This window comes from Dysidea avara, chromosome 3 (genome assembly GCF_963678975.1).
Source record: "Dysidea avara chromosome 3, odDysAvar1.4, whole genome shotgun sequence".
NCBI lineage: Eukaryota > Metazoa > Porifera > Demospongiae > Dictyoceratida > Dysideidae > Dysidea > Dysidea avara.
In genome coordinates, this window is record NC_089274.1 from 13,676,945 (window position 1) to 13,695,667 (window position 18,723).

The window sequence follows — 18,723 nt, forward strand, 5'->3', positions numbered from 1 at the left end:
GGGTTCACCAGTCATAATAATTTTATTTTACAAAAACAAACAAACAAGAACACAAAAAATTGGAATCTTCAACTACAGTAGGGACCATATAGCACATCGATAAAAAGCACTGAAACAAGCTGTAGTAGTGCACGATATTAAGTCACAGTAAAACAATAAGAGTGTTATATCCCTACTGTGCTCAAGATTGTACTTGTTAGAGTAAAGGTATGTTCTATTAGAGGAGTTGAATAGAAAATGAATGGCACTTTTTAAGTGTATTTTGTAGTTTACATAACTGAGTAAATGAAACCTGAAACATCAGCTACAATATATCCATAGCTCACCATCTGTTCTATTCTCAAAAGCTACAGCTTGACATTTATTAAGTCCTTCAGTCAACTGCCTCAGTAATTCTTCATACCAATTTTCTCTGAACCACACCATCTATGAGGTAAATAATTTTCATGACAAACTATGCACAACAACAACAAACAGATTCTTGACTAATAGCATGACATATATTAGCAAACAGGAACTCCACACACAAGTACATAGATATGAACACACTACACACACACCTGGTCTACAATACCCTCAAGAGCAGATAGCAGTGTTGGGTGAAGGTCTCTTAGTAAGTGCATGATCCGACTACATCTCCACATTGGAGGTGTTGCCTTAAGAGGACCAGCATCACCAGCAGAAGATTGGTCTGTAACAATAGTAGTTAAATAACACACAGTGGGTAAATGTGTGGATCACCAGAGTCTTTAGACTGATCACTGACAGAACCACTTCTAGATCCTGTGATGGCAAATGTGTTAGGATTGATAGAACTGGTGTTGTCCGCTTTAGGTTGTTGAAATGAAGTGCTAGCTTCTTCAGGGATTGGGGTAGGTGGTTGAGCCGGTTTAGGCTGTGGTTGAGTAGTAGCAGTTGTCTCACTTTTAGCTGCAGGTTGTGTCAAGTACAATTTACCATCAGATAGCCAAACGACTTACATTTTTCTCTGTGTTCCATCTTCAGAGTAAGATATAGTGTCCGTATCGGAAAGTAAATAGCCTAAAAATTAGTCACACAATGTCGTGTGTAACACAATGTATTTGTGACCAAATCTGCGAAAACCCAACATAATGGTGCATTTTTCAAATTCTTTATTATTGAATGTTTATAATCTACTTAGCTAAGTGTATGCTCTGGCAAAGTGTTAGCTTTGTATGCCAACAGCTTTTGGAGTTACAGCCCTACAAAGTAGCAACAACAGAAAGATCGATTTGTACAGCAAGTATTCGGAAAATAAATTACATGCACTTACAAAAATGGCTGTAACTTACAAACACAATGCAGTACAGAGTTGCAACTTACACCATTATGTTTGCCATGAATATGGGAGTCCATTACTGGGTAAGTGTTTTATTCTATTACCATTCTTCATTCACTACATACAGAGACAAAATCAGTGAAGAAAAATCGATCGCGTGCGGTCGTTTCGACATGACGTAAACAAACGCCCATAACTTACGTATCATTTAGTCTACTACAACGAAACAAAGATTTTTGAACTCCTCTTGTGTAGGTGAATAAGATGATATCCAGGTTTTTTATCATTGGACCTTTTCTTCACAAAGAACAAAGCGTTTAAAAATTTTACAATTTTTTTTTCTATTATGCAAATATTTTACCCATTGCAATCAATGGCTTATACTGAAAATTTAGGCTTGCGCCATTATGTCAGGTTTTCGCAGATCCGGTCACATTTATCAAACATTCTACAGAGAATACAGTACTTACTTGAGGGAAGGTTTTTCCAATGTGACACAGTAGGTTGAGTACAAACTGCCCTTCCTTGCGTACCAAACTCATCAAGAGTTGTGGTATCCAAGGCAACCAGTGGACAGGGGGAATACCCAGGTAATACTTGTCAATCGCTTCAGCTAAAATATTCTGTAAAATATTAAGGGTCATTAATACATATGTACAGACCATATGTATACACACACAACATTCATGATGCATGCACACACCTTATCATCATCATATGTTAATAGCCAGAGAATTCGTGCTAAATACTTTCGGCTCTTTGATTCATCTTGATTCCGACATGCATGCAGATAGCAAGTAATCGCTGATAAAGCCAATGATGGGCTCCTAAAAATAAATAACAAAGTCAAACCTTATTCAACACATTGAAATGGTAACATACTTTTCATTGGCAAATAACTGGTCCAGATAGTCACCCCATGAAGCCCAGGCCTTTACCAGACTATCATGCATTTGTACTGAAGAGCTGAAACACTTGTTAGCTTGATCAGACCTGTATCAACACAATAATAATACAAACACTAAACTGGCTATTCCAACTAACCTCCCTATCCTGAACAAATAGGTTCCTTTCAAAGCAAAGAATTCAGCTATCATCTCCTTATTGAAGTATTTCAGATTAGTTGATTCTATCACATCTAAACCCTACATACCAAAAACATAAAGTTTGGTAGGCTAAGTTCAGTACATAAAAATTAGAGCCAGTTAAATATATGTACAGTGTGTGTAGTAAGATTATTTTGAAATAAGCACTGCAGCAGTTACAGCTGTTTGTATAATGTATGAAAGAAAATAAACGAGAAACCTTACATATATTTCTATGAACAGTTAAAAATACTCATCACTGCATTGCAGGGGGAAAATGGATCTTGAATATGCATACTGGCCAAACAGTATATTATTTGGTATAGTAATCACCTCTTGTAGTTCATTGGGTGCTGTTATCTCAGCCATCTGGAGGTAACACTTGATCTGTTGACGGATCTTTTGGAAGCAGTCCACAACTGGTACACTAGGGATACTGTGTATTCTAAAGTACAGTAGGACTAAATGTAGTATTCAAGTACAAATACCAACCGTCTTACTTTCCTAGTATATTCAGACACATACTGGTGAGATTGTGTTGTCTGGCAATAGTGGCATACTGTACTATAGCACTAGCTGAATGGTGTACAGCCACCATGGCATGGTTGGACTGTAGGCAGTGGAATACAATGTTAATACTGACGGTGATAGTGTTGCTTACCTGATCGGACTGGTTCACTCCCTCATATACATTCACGATGGCCTTGAAGTGAATCTGTCTCCAATGAAGAATATCACTCCAGTGAGATAAATTATCTGATGGATTGGGCAGACGATTCCTGAATTAAAATATACACACAATGTTAAAAACAAAATCTCCAATGTCCAAAGAAATGATGAAACACAATTGCCCAGTTTCTCTCTCACTAGTTCACAATGTGCTGGTGTATGTATGGGAATAGCAAAGCACACACGTTTCATTACTTCCATGTCTTGAAGATGGTTTTTAGTTCATTGAGGCTACTCTGTCTTCCCAGATTAGCAGGTTGTAGTCCATTTTGTATTTGAGCACCTTCGTGTAACTCCATTATCTGCTGTGACAGCTACAAAAAATACAACATTTGACAAATAACAAAAGAGATGTATACAACTCTGTGGTTACTAAATAGTAAACAATAATTACCTGTAGAAGAGACATGTGCACATTAGATACAATCATTGGCAATTTCTTCCATTGACGAATTGACTGCAATGAAGCTGCTTCCACCAGCTTTTCCACCTGCAAGAGGAAACAACAGTGTTAAACCTGACTTGCCGTACTGTATTCACATTCACTTACAGCACTGAGGTGTTGATCATCTGGGTAACACACTGCCTGATATCCCTTGTAGAGGTTTAGTTTACTGAGGTAATTGTCAGGACAAATGGGCTCAATCTACAGAACAAACATACGTGCATGATTTGGAATGCAACAATACAATGAGCATGGTACCACTTCTATTTTACAAGCACATACATATGTATCATACCTGATGTAAACCTTCCTTCATTGCAGGCCAGTCAGATATCCGCCAAGCATTCTCCAAAACTATACACCAACATACCAAGACAATATACCAGACACAGACACCGTGATTCTCTCTACCTGGGAATGGGTTAGCTGCACCAAGTGATTTCCCAAATTCAGTTAGCACATCCCACTGACCCAGTTCATGTGCACACTTCATCCAGTGACTTTCCCATAGCTTGTACTCTGATATGATAGTGGGTGGGGCTGGTGCGTAATTATGCATATCTCTAGCACGGCTGATCACTCCCTCATAGTTGGCCTTAGCTTGTTCAAACAAGCCTTGATTTTCGTACCATATAGCTGTAACTGTCTCTGGAAAACTGTAAATGCAAGGAATTTTACAGACAATACAAGAAGGGTTGTAATACCTTGATCTCAGTGTCCATAGTCCAGTCCAAAGGTCATGTTCATCCAACTGAACATAGAGTTCAGCCAGTGAATCTAATGTCTCCTATGTAAAAAAAAAACAGACTTATTTCATGCATTGCCGACCTAGTTCACTGGAAAGCAAGTTAGTTCCAACTGACCAACAATTAACCGGCACACAAAGTCATATACACAAACAGTCTTACATGTTTGGACACATCAAGGATCTGGTCAGTGTACATTCCATCATAGGCTGGAGGCTCCTTTGCCTGATACTCCAGCTCACCATTCTCCTGTGCCCTTTGTTCTAATAAGAGCCCAACTCTGTGCCAGCAGTTGTGAGTCTTAGCAAGATACTATAAAGACAACAATAAGAAAATAAACGCATTGTCTACAATCAGAAACGTGTGCACTGCATTGAGAACACTATTTATCATTTTATCTCAAACAGAATGAAGAAGTGACATTCCACCAAGTACTTACTTTCCAGACACACGACCTGATGTGTAGTTTTGGTTCACATAACATGATAGCTTCAACAAAGGCAGAGATGGCACTAGGATGACAGTCGCTCTGTACCAAGTGACTACCACTGCACATGAATGGGCTGATCTCATTAGATAGTGTCTGTAATTCACCATATCAGCTTACATGTGTTATACAAACTAATGTATATACATACTTGTCTTTGCCTGTCTGTCAATATGGACCATATTCTAGAGAACAGTGACACCCACATGGAGTAGGCTAGCTCAGTGTTACTGTGGCACAATTGAGTGATGGCCATTAGAAACCGGTTAGACTGTGGTTATATGGACAATAGTACATGGACAAATAAACACTTAATGTACGTACCTTAAGACTTTTCAGGGTTTGTAAGAAATTAAGATGTTTGTGGACCATCTTTTCCAATGCAGCGTTATCAGTTTGGTTACTTTGCTTAGTAGTATCCATTGTGTCCAACAGCTCCTAACAACAACAACAGTAGTTATAAATGCAGTGTATTGTCATTAAAACAGATGTATGCTTTATTAAGAGGAAGTGTGTAACCTCACACACCTCAGGTAGCTGACTGGTAATGGCAGCTGGCTGTGGCACATCTTGTTGAGACTGACCAGAGCTAACTGATGCAATGGACGGCAACACTGGACAGTTAGGAGCAGCTATCAGTGATGTCTCCCAATTGGCCACCGATAAAACAATCTAAACAACAACATGCACCATCATTTAGAGCACTACCATAGTATCCAATTTGATACAGTACCTCAATACACTGCTTGACCCAGAAGTGGTTACTGCAGTACTCCCAACTCTGTAGCCAATGAGCATATAATAACACATCAGTACCAGTAATACCTGATCTACATACCTGTCCACACACTATGTGAACTAACCGATCATATAGTCTCTTCTGAATGCTAAGGTCATAAATCTGTGTGTACAAATAACAAACAGAAAGTATATGGTAATTTGAAATAGATGTTTACGGCCTCAAAGTACCAAATACATTATATGGCTAAGTGTGTACTATACTAACCTCAAAGAACTTTGTTCTCACTTCAGCTTGTGGGCACTTTAGGCCACAGAGGAAGGCTGACTCCAGTTTGGTAGTTAGTTCTGAAGCAGTCAGTGAAGGATCCCTACAGTTACACAAACTTAATGACAATCTATTCCTCTAGTTTGTGTACATGCAAGAGGCACATTAACACACACATGCGCGCGCATGCACGTACGCACGCACACTTTTACGTCAACATTACCTGTACACATGTAGTACAATGTCGTAGAACATGCTATTGAGCTCTGTGTCATCAGGGAATCTCTTCTCATAATTGTTCATCATTTTGGTCAACAACAATGCCTTGTCTCTCAATAATGGAGTAGGATAGTGATGAGCAGAGTCACCCTAGGTATTGACATGTCACATAACAACAGGGCTATAAGTGACTAGTTATTTTCTGATCAATTTCAAATGCCCAACCAAAATCCATAATAGTTGGGCAATTTCCTATACACTTTTAATGAGGAATTCATTCATGTACAAAATACAAAGGGGAAAAAAGTAATTTTTCAAACAGACTTATCATTTCTGGCTTTTATATATTTTGAGAACATAAAAGCTGACATGTTAATGCGCTGAATATTTCTGTTGTTACTCGTAAGTGTAAACCACTTAGTGTAATACTTATTTTACATCGCAGGTGGCCATGCTTCCAACAGATAAGTCTTTTACCTTCACCGTCATCCATTCTTCAACAATTTTAGTGACAGTCTTCAACAGCTTAATGTCCTGGTACACACACACATACAGACAGATTATTATTATTACAGTGGCTGAATAAACAGAACATACAGCAGACTTATCAATCAAGTTGGCCATGATATTCACAAATAGTTTACGGATGTCCTGAGACACTGAACCAATCCTGTTCTTGGCTAGATCAAGACTTAGCTGAAGCACTTCAGAGAGGGCTAAAAGTTAGAGACACAAACAATAGCATTGTCATATACAAACATTGAACAATAAGACAAGTTTTACAGACATTAGCACTAGTGTATTGATACAATTTTACTGATAGATACCAATACCGATAACTGCATAATATTATAATTTTATATTTACTTGTTCATGGCTATACTACACTTGCGTATATTTGTACTAGTGTTTCATGACAAAATACACACCTTCCAAGTTAGTTATGTATGACTGTTCTATTAGAATATTTATGCAGTGATTGTTCTATCAGAGTACCTCGATATTTTCATGCAATGCATTTTTATGCTATAACAATGCTCAACACTATTTTGAGCCTGTTATATCCCAAATTTTGTTGGTGTAATATTTATGATCATGAATATGATAATGATTGGTACAAGTGTTTATTAATCGGTATTAATAGCCGATAGTGATCAATACTAATTTAATGGCAAATATCGACTCCGACTTAATACTGATTCGATTATCGGTGGAACACTAATCAGCACACACTCCACACAAGCAGTACCAATACAAGCATACAAGTAGCTTAAAATTTACATGAAAATAACTATAAGGATTGCAATAACAAATTCATACCAGATTAAATAGTAAATCATAATGGTGGGAAACATGAATGTAAGTGATCTCTAGTTAAATACACGTGCCTTGCACAAAGTGCTGTAACTTTCGAAAGCATCCATCCTATGGCTACACAATTTACGTCGTTCTACTTGTGATGTAACAAGGATTAAAACGATACCTAGGGTTTTACCCTAATGCTAAATGGTGAGGCCAAAACTAGGCGTGAAAGTAACTTTTCGGTAAGGAAACACACAAACCCTTTACATACCTCTATAAAATCATCTGTAACTCGATGATGGTTGCTCCTATCATCTTGCAATAAATTCCGTTTGTTTTGCCATAAAATTTTCTATCAGGCTATCTATAACTCACGTGAGTAAACCCACAATCGAAATTAAATATGTGGCAAGAATGTCAAAACATGGAGACACAACTTGCTGTTGTTTATCACTTCATAACAAGTAAGATACTGTAGTTACAGTATTCATTTAACATTCTCCAAGTAACCCAGTGAGCAAACTTTTGAACAATGTGTTGTTTTAGGCTATAAGAATTAAGTTACCCTACCTAACATCACCGTGCATGCATAAACACGCATTCCCCAAAAGTTCTTTGCAGGTTTAAGGGGTTAAAACAGATACATTATCACATGATAATTATACATATAATAAACCTGTATACACACCTTGACTATCACCAGGTGGTGCAGAATTGCTAACATGTTCCTTGTGTAGTTTCTGGAGGACTTTGATGAAGATCCCCATCACCCTACCAACTAGATGTTAAGAAACATGTAGGGGATCACAATGCTTACCGGTCTATATAACAAGGATCACTAGCACAAACTGCCTTTAGTATTAACAAAGAGTTCTGCAGTGCTGATGGTACAACACTGTTAGACCTAAAATAATGTTAATAGTACACAAAAGTTACTGAATAGTTGCAAATCCTTAGTACTGTACAACATATACTAAGGCTTGACCAACTATTTGGAAACTCTAGGCATACTACTTAAACTGTGTATATCATAGTTTCTTAACGTCTCACTTGTCATAAGACTGTAATCCATCAAGTATCATCTTGTTCATGCTGGAGTAGAGTCCATCAAGCTCTTCATGTTTACAAGCCACGGATGATGAGGCTACACAAACAAGACTCAACGTCGTAACCTGTAGGAAGCACTCATCACCAACCTGGTTCAGTAGGGAATAGACTGATCAACTTAGCCATCAACCCTTGAACATATCTAACAACCTGACAACATGAAATAATGCATATTAGAACAAAACCATAGATTCAGTCTCAAATATGTAAGCTTCACATAAAGAATAAATTAATAAGTTTCACATAAAAAAAATGCTACGTGTATATATTGTATACCTTAATGTATTGGCAGTTCATGCAGGTTGTGATTCCCTTTTGTAATGGCTTAAAGCCGGCCAAGATGACAGCACGTGGCTACATTAGTAAACCACATGTGATATGTGTAACGTTGTAGTGTCATACCAATGTTGATAGGAGGAATAGCAATAAGTCTAAACCAGTACAAATGTTGGACTGGTTCACTCCAGCTATCTGAGGTTGATCCTAATGACAGAAACTATAGTAATTACACTGTATATGTGTATGTACAATTTCCTAACACAACAATTCACAGTACTAACAACTCACCACAGCACACAGCAGCTTATCAAACCATACCAGTTTGATGTCCACATCTATAACAATACACCCATTACACCATGACATGTGTACAAACTGCACACGTACAGTCAGAACTCCACAGGTCTTGTTTCATTGCTGACTTGATCAATAACACACAACGTTTGGATAACACTTCTCCTGGAGATGGTACTGGTGGATTAACTGGTTGTGTATCATTGACCTAGTGACATGTAGTATAGTGAAGTTGTGAGAGATGTACCACAGAGTTACCTGGCATGCTAGCCTCAGTAAGAAGTTCATAACAGCATCAGCATGTTGTTTGTCCAGCATCCAACTAGGATCAGCTACCTGAGTCTAACAGATGCAAATGTAGGAAAGGAGCAGTCACACATGCATGCAATTAAAACATGCAAGCACACACACACACTACGCTACACTACACCACACCACACTACACTACACACACCTGGGATCTTGGTTTTTTGGCTTCTGGTATTCCATCAAATGACAACCTTCTGGCAGCAGTCTGTTGGAAAAGAGGATTGTAACTAAAATAATGTTGCATCATCAGTATAATTATAAACTAAATGTCTATATACTCCTAAATCATAAAATCTTTAAATATATCGCGCAACACACACACACACACACACACACACACACACACACACACCTGAGCAACACTCTCACCACGTCCTACATCTCCTATATCCATCATATCGTCCTAAAACACAAGAACAATACACTACACATCATATAACGTCTCTGCTTACATCTTGTCCTTGTTGTTCTTTGACCCTTTGATATTCCCATTTGATGATCACCTCAGCTAGATCAACTGCTAACCGTCGCTGTTCAATAGTGGCCTATGGTGAAGGAGCAGGAACAGTAAATCACTGGCTTTAACATCTTCACTATTTTCAAAAGTAGAATTACTGTTCAGTTCAGTTGCTTGTGCATGATGTATTAGAGCATTGCATTACAAAAATAATAAACTGTAAACAAAGTCCCGTAACATGTGATCATTCAGTGCAGCTACTAACACAAGGGGATAACTCACATTAGTGGTGAAGCCCAGCCTCTGTATGGAGGAGACCATATGTTGGACCAAGTGTTGTCTGACTGGATAGTAGACCTTGAAGTGTCTCACTAACAGTTGGCTGGAAAAATATACATACACATTTATACCTCTATTAGAAAATATACAGATACAATACACAATGGACTTATATAATAGCCTTCGTAACAAAATAAACCACCCACAATTAATTCAACACATATTCTAACTGAACAGTCACTATAAAGGACACTTGTGGTCCTACACTCACAGCATGTGTACAAGTTGAGCCATGGAGTGACCCTCTTCAACTATGATCTTCTTAGTCCAGTGGACCAATGTGGCCTGAGTGGCATAACACACACCAGTAGGGACACATAAGAATAATAGTACAGCACTCACATTAGCATCTTCCATCCTTATGGGCACAACTGGAGTTAAAATTTCCAGGGCTTGTCTCACTATTGCCCTAGCTTCTAACGCATGAGCCTTCAGTAGACTATGGAATACCTGTAACCATTTTTAAACACTAAAAATTTATATAACTGCATATATATATACATAGATACATACATACATACATACATACATACATACATACATACATACATACATACATACATACATACATACATACATACATACATACATACATACATACATACATACATACATACATACATACACACATAGTACCTGTAGTACAATTCTTTTGTGTATGGCAAATTTGGCTATGATGTTGGCCAATAGTAGATGACCATAGTACTTAGTAGCTGGATCCTGATGAATACAATACATTAATAACACATGTCAGATAGTGTCACTGTTGTAACACTTACCACACATTGCTTTGGTAGCAGACAAGGCCAAGCGAATGCCATTAACCTACGCAGCTTGGCACCTTGTTTCCTACAGTTACACATAAAATATAGCTGCACGTATGCAACACGGTAAGTTCAGTAAAGTATTATATAGAGCACAATGCATATGGTTAAAGTTAAAAAAAACTGAACCAATATTATAAAACAAAAGTTCAAATTTAAGCACAACTGAAATTATATTGAACTCAAACATACCATATACACATAAATTTTTGAGGTACATATGGAATTTTCATGGATTAACAATTTTCAGGATTTAGTGGTTTAGGATCACTCATTTTTCACTCAGGTAACCTATTACAGTGGATCCTCGCTTATCCGAACCTCAGTTATCTGAACACCTTGATTATCCAACCGCCAAAAGTGACTGTTCTATTAGAGTGTTTTGTCACCAGAGTGCATTCTATAAGAGTAAATGACTGTTCTATTAGAGTAATTGAACGAAGCTCTGTATATACATCAATGGGCTTCAGTTATCCAAACAATTTCACTTATCTGAAAACTTTTGGCTAACTATAAGAACAAAGCTGTTAGGAGGATCCACTGTATATAGTATACAGCTAATTGTGATAGTAGCTGATTTTTGGGTAAGAACAACTAAGCAACCACAATAATTACATTCCTAGAAAATTTGTAAGTATACAATAGCTGAACTACTATCACTACGATACACAACTGATATATCAACTAACTTATTATTAGAGTCATGTATATGAGGAGCGGCATGTTCTACTAGGAGAGAGGATAACTGCAGCAACAGAATACAAGTAGGGTCCTGTATAATGGGAGAACACACACAATATTACAGCTAGTAATGGCCAGTAGCACTTACAGAAGATTCAAAAGGCTTGTCGGGGTTGATTACTTTGTTGATAAACACACTGATCACATTTTCATCACTGTCCAAGTCAGGAAAGGGGGATCCCCCTAACAGCTGTGTGTAAGCAACAACAAAAAAACTTCATGTTTACTATCTGTACCTTGATTACCCAAACATTCAAATACCAGCTTTTGTATGGTACAGTGTTATTTACATGCAGGAGATATTCTGATGGAGTGGTTAGAACACTCCTGAGATATTTACTGCAGCAAGGTATGGCAGTGATATTTCAATGGTCACAAACAACAAAACACTCTAATAGAGCAGTCAGATTGTTTACAGTGCTGAGATACATATGCATACACAGCACATAATCAAGGGATGGTTGATGGGATTATGAATAATACAAGACACTCACCTCATCAACTTTTCCTTCTTCAAAAGTGTATGCAAACATTGGCAATATAATGTATTGTAATATTTTTGCTTTCAGTTCTTGTAAGTAATAAATGTCCAGAAATACTTCGACAAACTTGAAAAAGATTTTTCTCTTGTATAATATTGAAGAGTTCTGGAACAACACGCCAATCAAACAATTGAATGGAACACTACGCAATACAAACCTTGATGACTGAATCTTCAAGAAATCTTGACAAGAAGTGAAGTGAGATTACTTGCCGAGTGTTATACACTCTCAGTAGATGAAACAACAAGTCAATATCATCCTCATTGTGTCTGATAGAAATAATAACAAAACAAAATAAGTTGTATTGTGTGTGTAGTGTGTGTGTGTGTGCGTGTGTAGTGTGTGTTTTAGTAATTCAATTGAAATACTCTAATAGAGCAGTCACTTGGCAAGCATGCACACGTAAGCATTCAAACAACTGCATACACCTATGCACACATACTACATACAAAACAAAAATAAATTGAAACAAAAATAAATTGAAGCTGATAATTTCATCAAAATAATACACTACAATACTCCATACCGCACACACAAATAATTTACTTGAGATAGTTCAACAACAACTTGCATACTAATTTACATTCATTTCGTTGATGCAGTGGGACCACATCCTATGGGTACATGTATTACATTACTCTAGCATTAATGATGTGGTGGTGTCACAACCTTGCCCAGCCTGTTATGGAAGTCATTACTATACCACAACTTCTTTAGTTGATCAACAAGAAGTGTTTGCTGTGGCAACCAGTGTTTGTCCTCCTTGGCCAGTATCCTGTGCATACAACCAGTATATAACCATCACTACATCAAGCAGTTTATACCTGGCCAGTCTCACTCCTTGATAGCGTAGTTCACAATTTCTTTCTATTGTTAGTTCTTCAGTCAATTTTGGTTGCTAAATCACACAGTTATGTTACAAACTTATATACACAATACAATAGCACATTAAGGTGGCACCGAACGATTAAGTGTAGCCATACAAAGGTACAATTAATTAAAAGCATGTTTGTGGTCATGTGTCAGAAACCCGTAGACCACAGCAAAGCATCTCAGAGGACTATCAGAACAAGCACTACCAGAACGCCCGACAAGGAGAAAACATCCTGACCGTCCGGCAGACTCCTGTAAGCGTTCGAGCGTTAATCGGATGGCTGCAGGTTCGAGGTTACCTAGGTCCATCATGGATTTTTTCCCTTTTCTCCACCTTTTCAAACACACTTTCTGTAACAACTTCAAGAGACTGTAGGACCAGGTGTCCTACAGACCTTCAGCACTTGTGCTGTAAAGCCTTAATAAATAAAAAATAAATAAACATCCACTGGTCACAACTCACTGGCAAAAAGTAACTCTACAATAGTATTGCTTTGGATTTTTGTGATTTCGCTTTGATGGGCTTGTTAGCCAATGTTGTAGTAGTCCACTTGTGTGCGTTTTCAAGTTCTTATCAATAGAAAGGAAAGCATAGAATTGCCCTACACGGTGAGAAATGGCAAAGTGGCTTAGTGCTACGTCACAGTTCATTGGCCAAGTTATTGAAATTGAAAAAAAAAAAGTCCAACTTGAAATTTCAGAGTTAGGTAGACATTGTGCTAATTCACAAAACTCTGTATGCTAAACTAAAGCATCACAGGCTATCACAACAACATTTTAGGCATACATTAAAATTGCAGCTTTGGGCCACCCTGAACTAGCTCATTAAGCACATAGGAATATTTATTTTGTGCAGCTAAACTTAACCAGTTCAGCACCACCTTAACATAACATGATGATCCCACAAGGTGAGCATACGTATTTAAACTTTTAAAATACTTCCAGATAATGAACAGGTCTGAATTTTGCTGTGGTCCATCAACATGTGGAGCAAAATAATGTAGGAAAGACTACAAAGTAGCAAAACATAAGTGATTGTTCTATTAGAGTAGTTGGATGTAAAAAGCTTTCCAATAATTTCTAGCACCTTTTGAGAGTTATCTGAACAACGGATAATTGTATGCACAGATACTTACTGATTGGGGTAGAAAAGTGATTTGTACAAACGTGTTTGTAACGGTAACACTTCTCAGTATATCTCGTATTGCAGCAGCCATAGATTTCTTCAGTAGTATCTATAGCAAACAAATATGGTACACACATTGGTACAGAGTTTTGTGTACTTACATGGAACAGTCTACTCATTTCCACATCTGATAATCTCATTAGGAAGAAGTCAACTGCTTCTGGTGGGAACTTGACCAGGAATTTGAAGAAAGGCATACGAAATGGACTCCCAATCTGTGAGTATACAAAATAATTGCAGCATACACACGAACAAAGTTAATGAGTACAGTAAGAGTGGTAGGTATTGAGATCATATGGGTGCAATATAGCAACAAAATATTAGCCAAACACTTTACATTATGTAACTATACACAATTAACACAGTGACTAACTTCCAACCCCAGAGCCTTCTCTCCCTTGGTAACCAAAGCGGCCAGTGACTCAGCAAGACGGAACGATGAGGCAGGTAACATGGGAAACATTTCCATGATTGAGACACAGATCTGAACCTCCTAGATAACAATTAAAACACAAGTCATAGCAATTTGGTAGCTGCAACTAAAATGTGCTGTTTGTATCATTGGGTAAAATTGTCAGGGCTGCAATAAATATTTGATTCGTTTGGATATTCGTTTACCAAGTGTTTACAGTGGAAATGGTGTTGGTTACCAGCTACATTTCTGCAAGATGGACTGTTCTGCCATGTAAAAGTGATTATAAAGACAGCCACATTAATCTTGTATATATTTCAGAGTGAAACTGGCCATGTGTGTGGCAATTTCTAGCACTTTTGGATTAATCAAAATGTTGCCAAATAGTTTGGTATTCGTTTGTTAAGACATCCAAATATCCGGACACCAAATTTGACATTTGAAAATTATGCGTAGTCACTAACATCAGTTTTCCTTGCAGTCTTAGCTTGTGTAGTAGTGAGAATAACATCAACCCAACGATGTAAATGAGCCTGTCAAGATAATGATCACATGTGTACATAAGTCTGATGCATCATGCAAATACACACATACGTACATAGTACTAGTAATAGCATGGGTAGCAGTGAAATTTGGGATAAATACCACAAGTGTTGCATTGAAAAATGGGTAAAATTTTACGAGACGAAGCAAGTGAAATTTCCATTTTCAATGCAACAAGAGTGGTATTTATCCCAAATTTCACTGCTACCCATGCTATTCCAAGTTAAGACTCTATTTAGGCTGTTTTGGGTGGGTAATAAATCTGATATACTCCACCTTGTTTTCTAATATACTCCACCTTGTTTTCTAATATACTCCACCTTGTTTTCTAATATACTCCACCTTGTTTTCTAATATACTCCACCTTGTTTTCTAATATACTCCACGCCTTTAAGCACAATATGACATATGCTCAAAATCGGGTTTGTCCAATTGCTATGCGTTAATCACGTGCAGTGATTTAACGAGCGCGATTATTTAGTCACGGGAGGACGCATAGTTGCCATGGTGCTAGTATTATCGTAAGAAAACCAGCCACTCTTGCCGAGCCTACAGTAGAAACAGCCGTGGATGAGGTAAGTAATCTGAGTGTAATGTGACATAGAATCTAAAGCAGTTATACGGGAACAATGTGGAGTCTATGAAATTTATAAACCCTCAGGCCCTTAGTAGCGCCCTCGCTTCGCTCGTGCGCTACAGCCCGGGCCTTTGGGTTTATAAATATCATAGACTCCACATTGTGCCTGTATAACTATTATTTAATACCTTACCCCTAACATTTTGGTTGCCAACCAACAGTTGTTAGGGTCTGGTTGCTATGGCTCAAATAGAAAATCAAACCAAAATACCCCATAGCAACCATTGCTAGACAACCACCAACATGGTAACTTTAGCAACCATTGCCATGAAGACCGTTTAAGGTAATAAGCATTTTAGGTCATAGCAACCATTGCTAAGCAACTACACTACATACTCTAGCCAATGAAATTGCAAGTACAACTTTTCACTGCTACCAGTGAAATTTAGGATAAATTTCACTGCTGCTGTTGGGACTTTTGCATAGGCAGTGAAACAGGTATGGTATTAATGTATTAAATAAATTAAGCTAACCAAGGTTATTATAGCGTTGCACCACTCAACAATGAATATCAGAACTTCCAGCTACACCGTCTAAATGATGCAAAGCAGTACAATGGCTGGAGTGATTGGCATCAATGATGGCACTACCGATGAATAAACTAGCTAACAATGAATTAACTAACCATCAATACAGTAATTTATGAGTAAAATTGTTCTTTGTACACAGCGCTCCAATATTAGCCTTGCGTTCTTGTTCCTTCTATCTTTGATCTGCGCACACCCCATACCACAAATCAGTTAGGACACACCCATTCGGTGACTTGTAAACAACTCCACCCTTGGGCCTACAGCCCTCGGGTGTTGTGTTTACAAATCAGATATAGTACAAACCTCATGAGTGTGGTACAGTACAACTCTTAACTAACGCAGTTTTCTAATACATCACTACCACAATTTATAGATTACCAGTAATTGTTCACACATCTTCTCATTAAATGAGTTGGGGAATAAACTGATCATACACGACAGCCTCTGTAGAACATCAAGGATACATACAGTCCAATACTACCCAGTGTGAGTACCCTGAGAAGGTTGACATTTAGATTCCTGAAGTCGGCCAACATCAGTAGTAGAGGTCTCAGTGCAGTGTGCACCAACTCAATATCACTGTGTTCAGCCATAAACTGTAAAGGAACAATAAAAATATCAGTAGGAGCTTAGCAGTTCCTGAATTGCCTGATACACTTTACTTTTAATTAATTTTTAATTTTACTAAAACATAGTAATACAAGACTGGAACATATTGATTGGTTTGTTGCTTTATTTTACAAAGGCAATAGCAATTACCAGCATACAATAATGCAACAGGTAATCCCTGGGATAGTCTAGTGAGCTACCAAACATTGCTCACCTTCTTCATAGCCTCCTTCCCAGCATCTTGTAACTCCTTGATGTTTGAGTTGATAGCCTATACAACAGCACTTGACACCTGTAAACACTATACACTCCACACCTTGTAGAGAACAGTGAATATCTTCTCTCTCATTTGTGGAAGGTAATGACAGGCAGCTAGTGCAGCTGTAATAGGAAACAGATTAGTTATTACAGAAAGTATTTCATCAACTGGTGTATGTTCTATTAGAGTAGTGTGTATTCTGTTAGTGTTAATCAGAACAGTGCTGTATGTATATAAAGAATGGGTGAACACTTTGTAAATGGACTGGCACACAGGTGATTTTTTATTCACATTGCACCAACACTACCAAATAATACATTTCACCCCTTGTATGGCACGCACGCAAGCACGTACACAATATGACATACACTAAGCTTACCTAGTCCACTGACCCTTAGTGGTACTAACAATGGTACAGACTTGTAACAAGGTAGTTTAGCCAGTGACACATCATCAGTATCACATAGTGTAAGCAACTAAACAAGAATAACAACAAATAGTACATGAAGAACATGAACCTCACAGCAAACATGTACAACCATTTAATTGACATTCACAAGAATACCTTTTTGTAACTATAGACACACGTGCAGTGAAGGTTACAAACAATCATACACTACGCAATAATTACCTCATAGAAAAACACTTTGTGTTCTTGGATATTGAGATCGATAGAGAACAGTCTTGGATTTAGTGAAGTGCAGAATGTATTTCCATCCTAGATGAGTAGTTTATACAACACTAGTACTACTACACCATCACATAGTCCACATACCATAAGTGCTATCTGCGTGTTCACAGGTTGGTGTTTGAGAAGATGTTTCTGTAAAACAGGTATATCATACCACAAATCATCATAGAAATGACCAGATAGTACAAGCACTACAATTACACATTATAATTATAGCTCTTACTTTTGGAGGAATCATGTCAGCCAATAGCTACAAATCCAAGAGAGATCAATTAAAACACTGATTGTGCATATATCATGCAGCAAGCAATATGTACCTCTTTATGAGGTTCCATTATCTCAGTAATTGTCTTCCCAGTAACCTCAGCTAACAACTCCAAACAGTGATGGGACTAAAATGGCAAATACACAAAAAGCATTATCACACAAAGCTAGCAATCGTATTTTTTAGAATTGTTTGTTTTGATGTTTGATTTACTGACCTGTTTCCTGACCATCTGGTTGGGAGAAATCACCTCCTTTACCAAATGTTTTGAAACAGCATAAAATGACTTCTGTTGGACAGCCAAGTCTCCCTACATAGCAAATAAATATGAGGAATTAACAGTTAAGTGTATGAACATACACAAAGACATACATATACTAGTCAGAAAACACACACACACACACACACACACACACACACACACACACACACACACACACACACACACACACACACACACACTTAAAACATGCATACTTTTACTTATCATACGGTATGATAGTACTG

General features: G+C 37.6%; 1 protein-coding gene across 1 annotated transcript in view; it reads right to left on the bottom strand.

Annotated features, from left to right (window-relative positions):
* LOC136249475 (transformation/transcription domain-associated protein-like) overlaps window positions 1-18,723 on the bottom strand; it is a 94,606-nt gene that overhangs the window by 5,599 nt on the left and 70,284 nt on the right. Inside the window, exons 40-105 of the mRNA XM_066041486.1 lie at window positions 18,434-18,526; window positions 18,269-18,343; window positions 18,175-18,201; window positions 18,036-18,083; window positions 17,892-17,978; window positions 17,640-17,736; window positions 17,318-17,382; window positions 17,216-17,272; window positions 16,887-16,988; window positions 16,771-16,836; window positions 15,147-15,215; window positions 14,644-14,763; window positions 14,372-14,485; window positions 14,221-14,319; window positions 13,036-13,109; window positions 12,881-12,986; window positions 12,758-12,825; window positions 12,369-12,480; window positions 12,164-12,316; window positions 11,758-11,859; window positions 11,618-11,700; window positions 10,884-10,953; window positions 10,741-10,824; window positions 10,447-10,554; window positions 10,316-10,389; window positions 10,048-10,147; window positions 9,761-9,853; window positions 9,661-9,711; window positions 9,454-9,513; window positions 9,258-9,341; window positions 9,093-9,207; window positions 8,994-9,040; window positions 8,829-8,909; window positions 8,703-8,780; window positions 8,516-8,576; window positions 8,370-8,463; window positions 8,137-8,223; window positions 8,008-8,090; window positions 6,615-6,733; window positions 6,495-6,551; window positions 6,022-6,167; window positions 5,799-5,901; window positions 5,631-5,693; window positions 5,526-5,573; window positions 5,321-5,464; window positions 5,117-5,230; window positions 4,944-5,063; window positions 4,745-4,888; window positions 4,468-4,617; window positions 4,264-4,346; window positions 3,971-4,215; window positions 3,855-3,913; window positions 3,665-3,760; window positions 3,509-3,604; window positions 3,310-3,428; window positions 3,047-3,164; window positions 2,886-2,995; window positions 2,719-2,830; window positions 2,345-2,445; window positions 2,183-2,293; window positions 2,004-2,127; window positions 1,771-1,923; window positions 981-1,041; window positions 742-930; window positions 561-691; window positions 327-426 (exon numbers count right to left, since the gene is read on the bottom strand). Coding sequence (XP_065897558.1) covers window positions 327-426; window positions 561-691; window positions 742-930; window positions 981-1,041; window positions 1,771-1,923; window positions 2,004-2,127; window positions 2,183-2,293; window positions 2,345-2,445; window positions 2,719-2,830; window positions 2,886-2,995; window positions 3,047-3,164; window positions 3,310-3,428; window positions 3,509-3,604; window positions 3,665-3,760; window positions 3,855-3,913; window positions 3,971-4,215; window positions 4,264-4,346; window positions 4,468-4,617; window positions 4,745-4,888; window positions 4,944-5,063; window positions 5,117-5,230; window positions 5,321-5,464; window positions 5,526-5,573; window positions 5,631-5,693; window positions 5,799-5,901; window positions 6,022-6,167; window positions 6,495-6,551; window positions 6,615-6,733; window positions 8,008-8,090; window positions 8,137-8,223; window positions 8,370-8,463; window positions 8,516-8,576; window positions 8,703-8,780; window positions 8,829-8,909; window positions 8,994-9,040; window positions 9,093-9,207; window positions 9,258-9,341; window positions 9,454-9,513; window positions 9,661-9,711; window positions 9,761-9,853; window positions 10,048-10,147; window positions 10,316-10,389; window positions 10,447-10,554; window positions 10,741-10,824; window positions 10,884-10,953; window positions 11,618-11,700; window positions 11,758-11,859; window positions 12,164-12,316; window positions 12,369-12,480; window positions 12,758-12,825; window positions 12,881-12,986; window positions 13,036-13,109; window positions 14,221-14,319; window positions 14,372-14,485; window positions 14,644-14,763; window positions 15,147-15,215; window positions 16,771-16,836; window positions 16,887-16,988; window positions 17,216-17,272; window positions 17,318-17,382; window positions 17,640-17,736; window positions 17,892-17,978; window positions 18,036-18,083; window positions 18,175-18,201; window positions 18,269-18,343; window positions 18,434-18,526 — 6,403 coding nt within the window. The remainder of the gene's footprint in view (window positions 1-326; window positions 427-560; window positions 692-741; window positions 931-980; window positions 1,042-1,770; window positions 1,924-2,003; window positions 2,128-2,182; window positions 2,294-2,344; window positions 2,446-2,718; window positions 2,831-2,885; window positions 2,996-3,046; window positions 3,165-3,309; window positions 3,429-3,508; window positions 3,605-3,664; window positions 3,761-3,854; window positions 3,914-3,970; window positions 4,216-4,263; window positions 4,347-4,467; window positions 4,618-4,744; window positions 4,889-4,943; window positions 5,064-5,116; window positions 5,231-5,320; window positions 5,465-5,525; window positions 5,574-5,630; window positions 5,694-5,798; window positions 5,902-6,021; window positions 6,168-6,494; window positions 6,552-6,614; window positions 6,734-8,007; window positions 8,091-8,136; window positions 8,224-8,369; window positions 8,464-8,515; window positions 8,577-8,702; window positions 8,781-8,828; window positions 8,910-8,993; window positions 9,041-9,092; window positions 9,208-9,257; window positions 9,342-9,453; window positions 9,514-9,660; window positions 9,712-9,760; window positions 9,854-10,047; window positions 10,148-10,315; window positions 10,390-10,446; window positions 10,555-10,740; window positions 10,825-10,883; window positions 10,954-11,617; window positions 11,701-11,757; window positions 11,860-12,163; window positions 12,317-12,368; window positions 12,481-12,757; window positions 12,826-12,880; window positions 12,987-13,035; window positions 13,110-14,220; window positions 14,320-14,371; window positions 14,486-14,643; window positions 14,764-15,146; window positions 15,216-16,770; window positions 16,837-16,886; window positions 16,989-17,215; window positions 17,273-17,317; window positions 17,383-17,639; window positions 17,737-17,891; window positions 17,979-18,035; window positions 18,084-18,174; window positions 18,202-18,268; window positions 18,344-18,433; window positions 18,527-18,723) is intronic.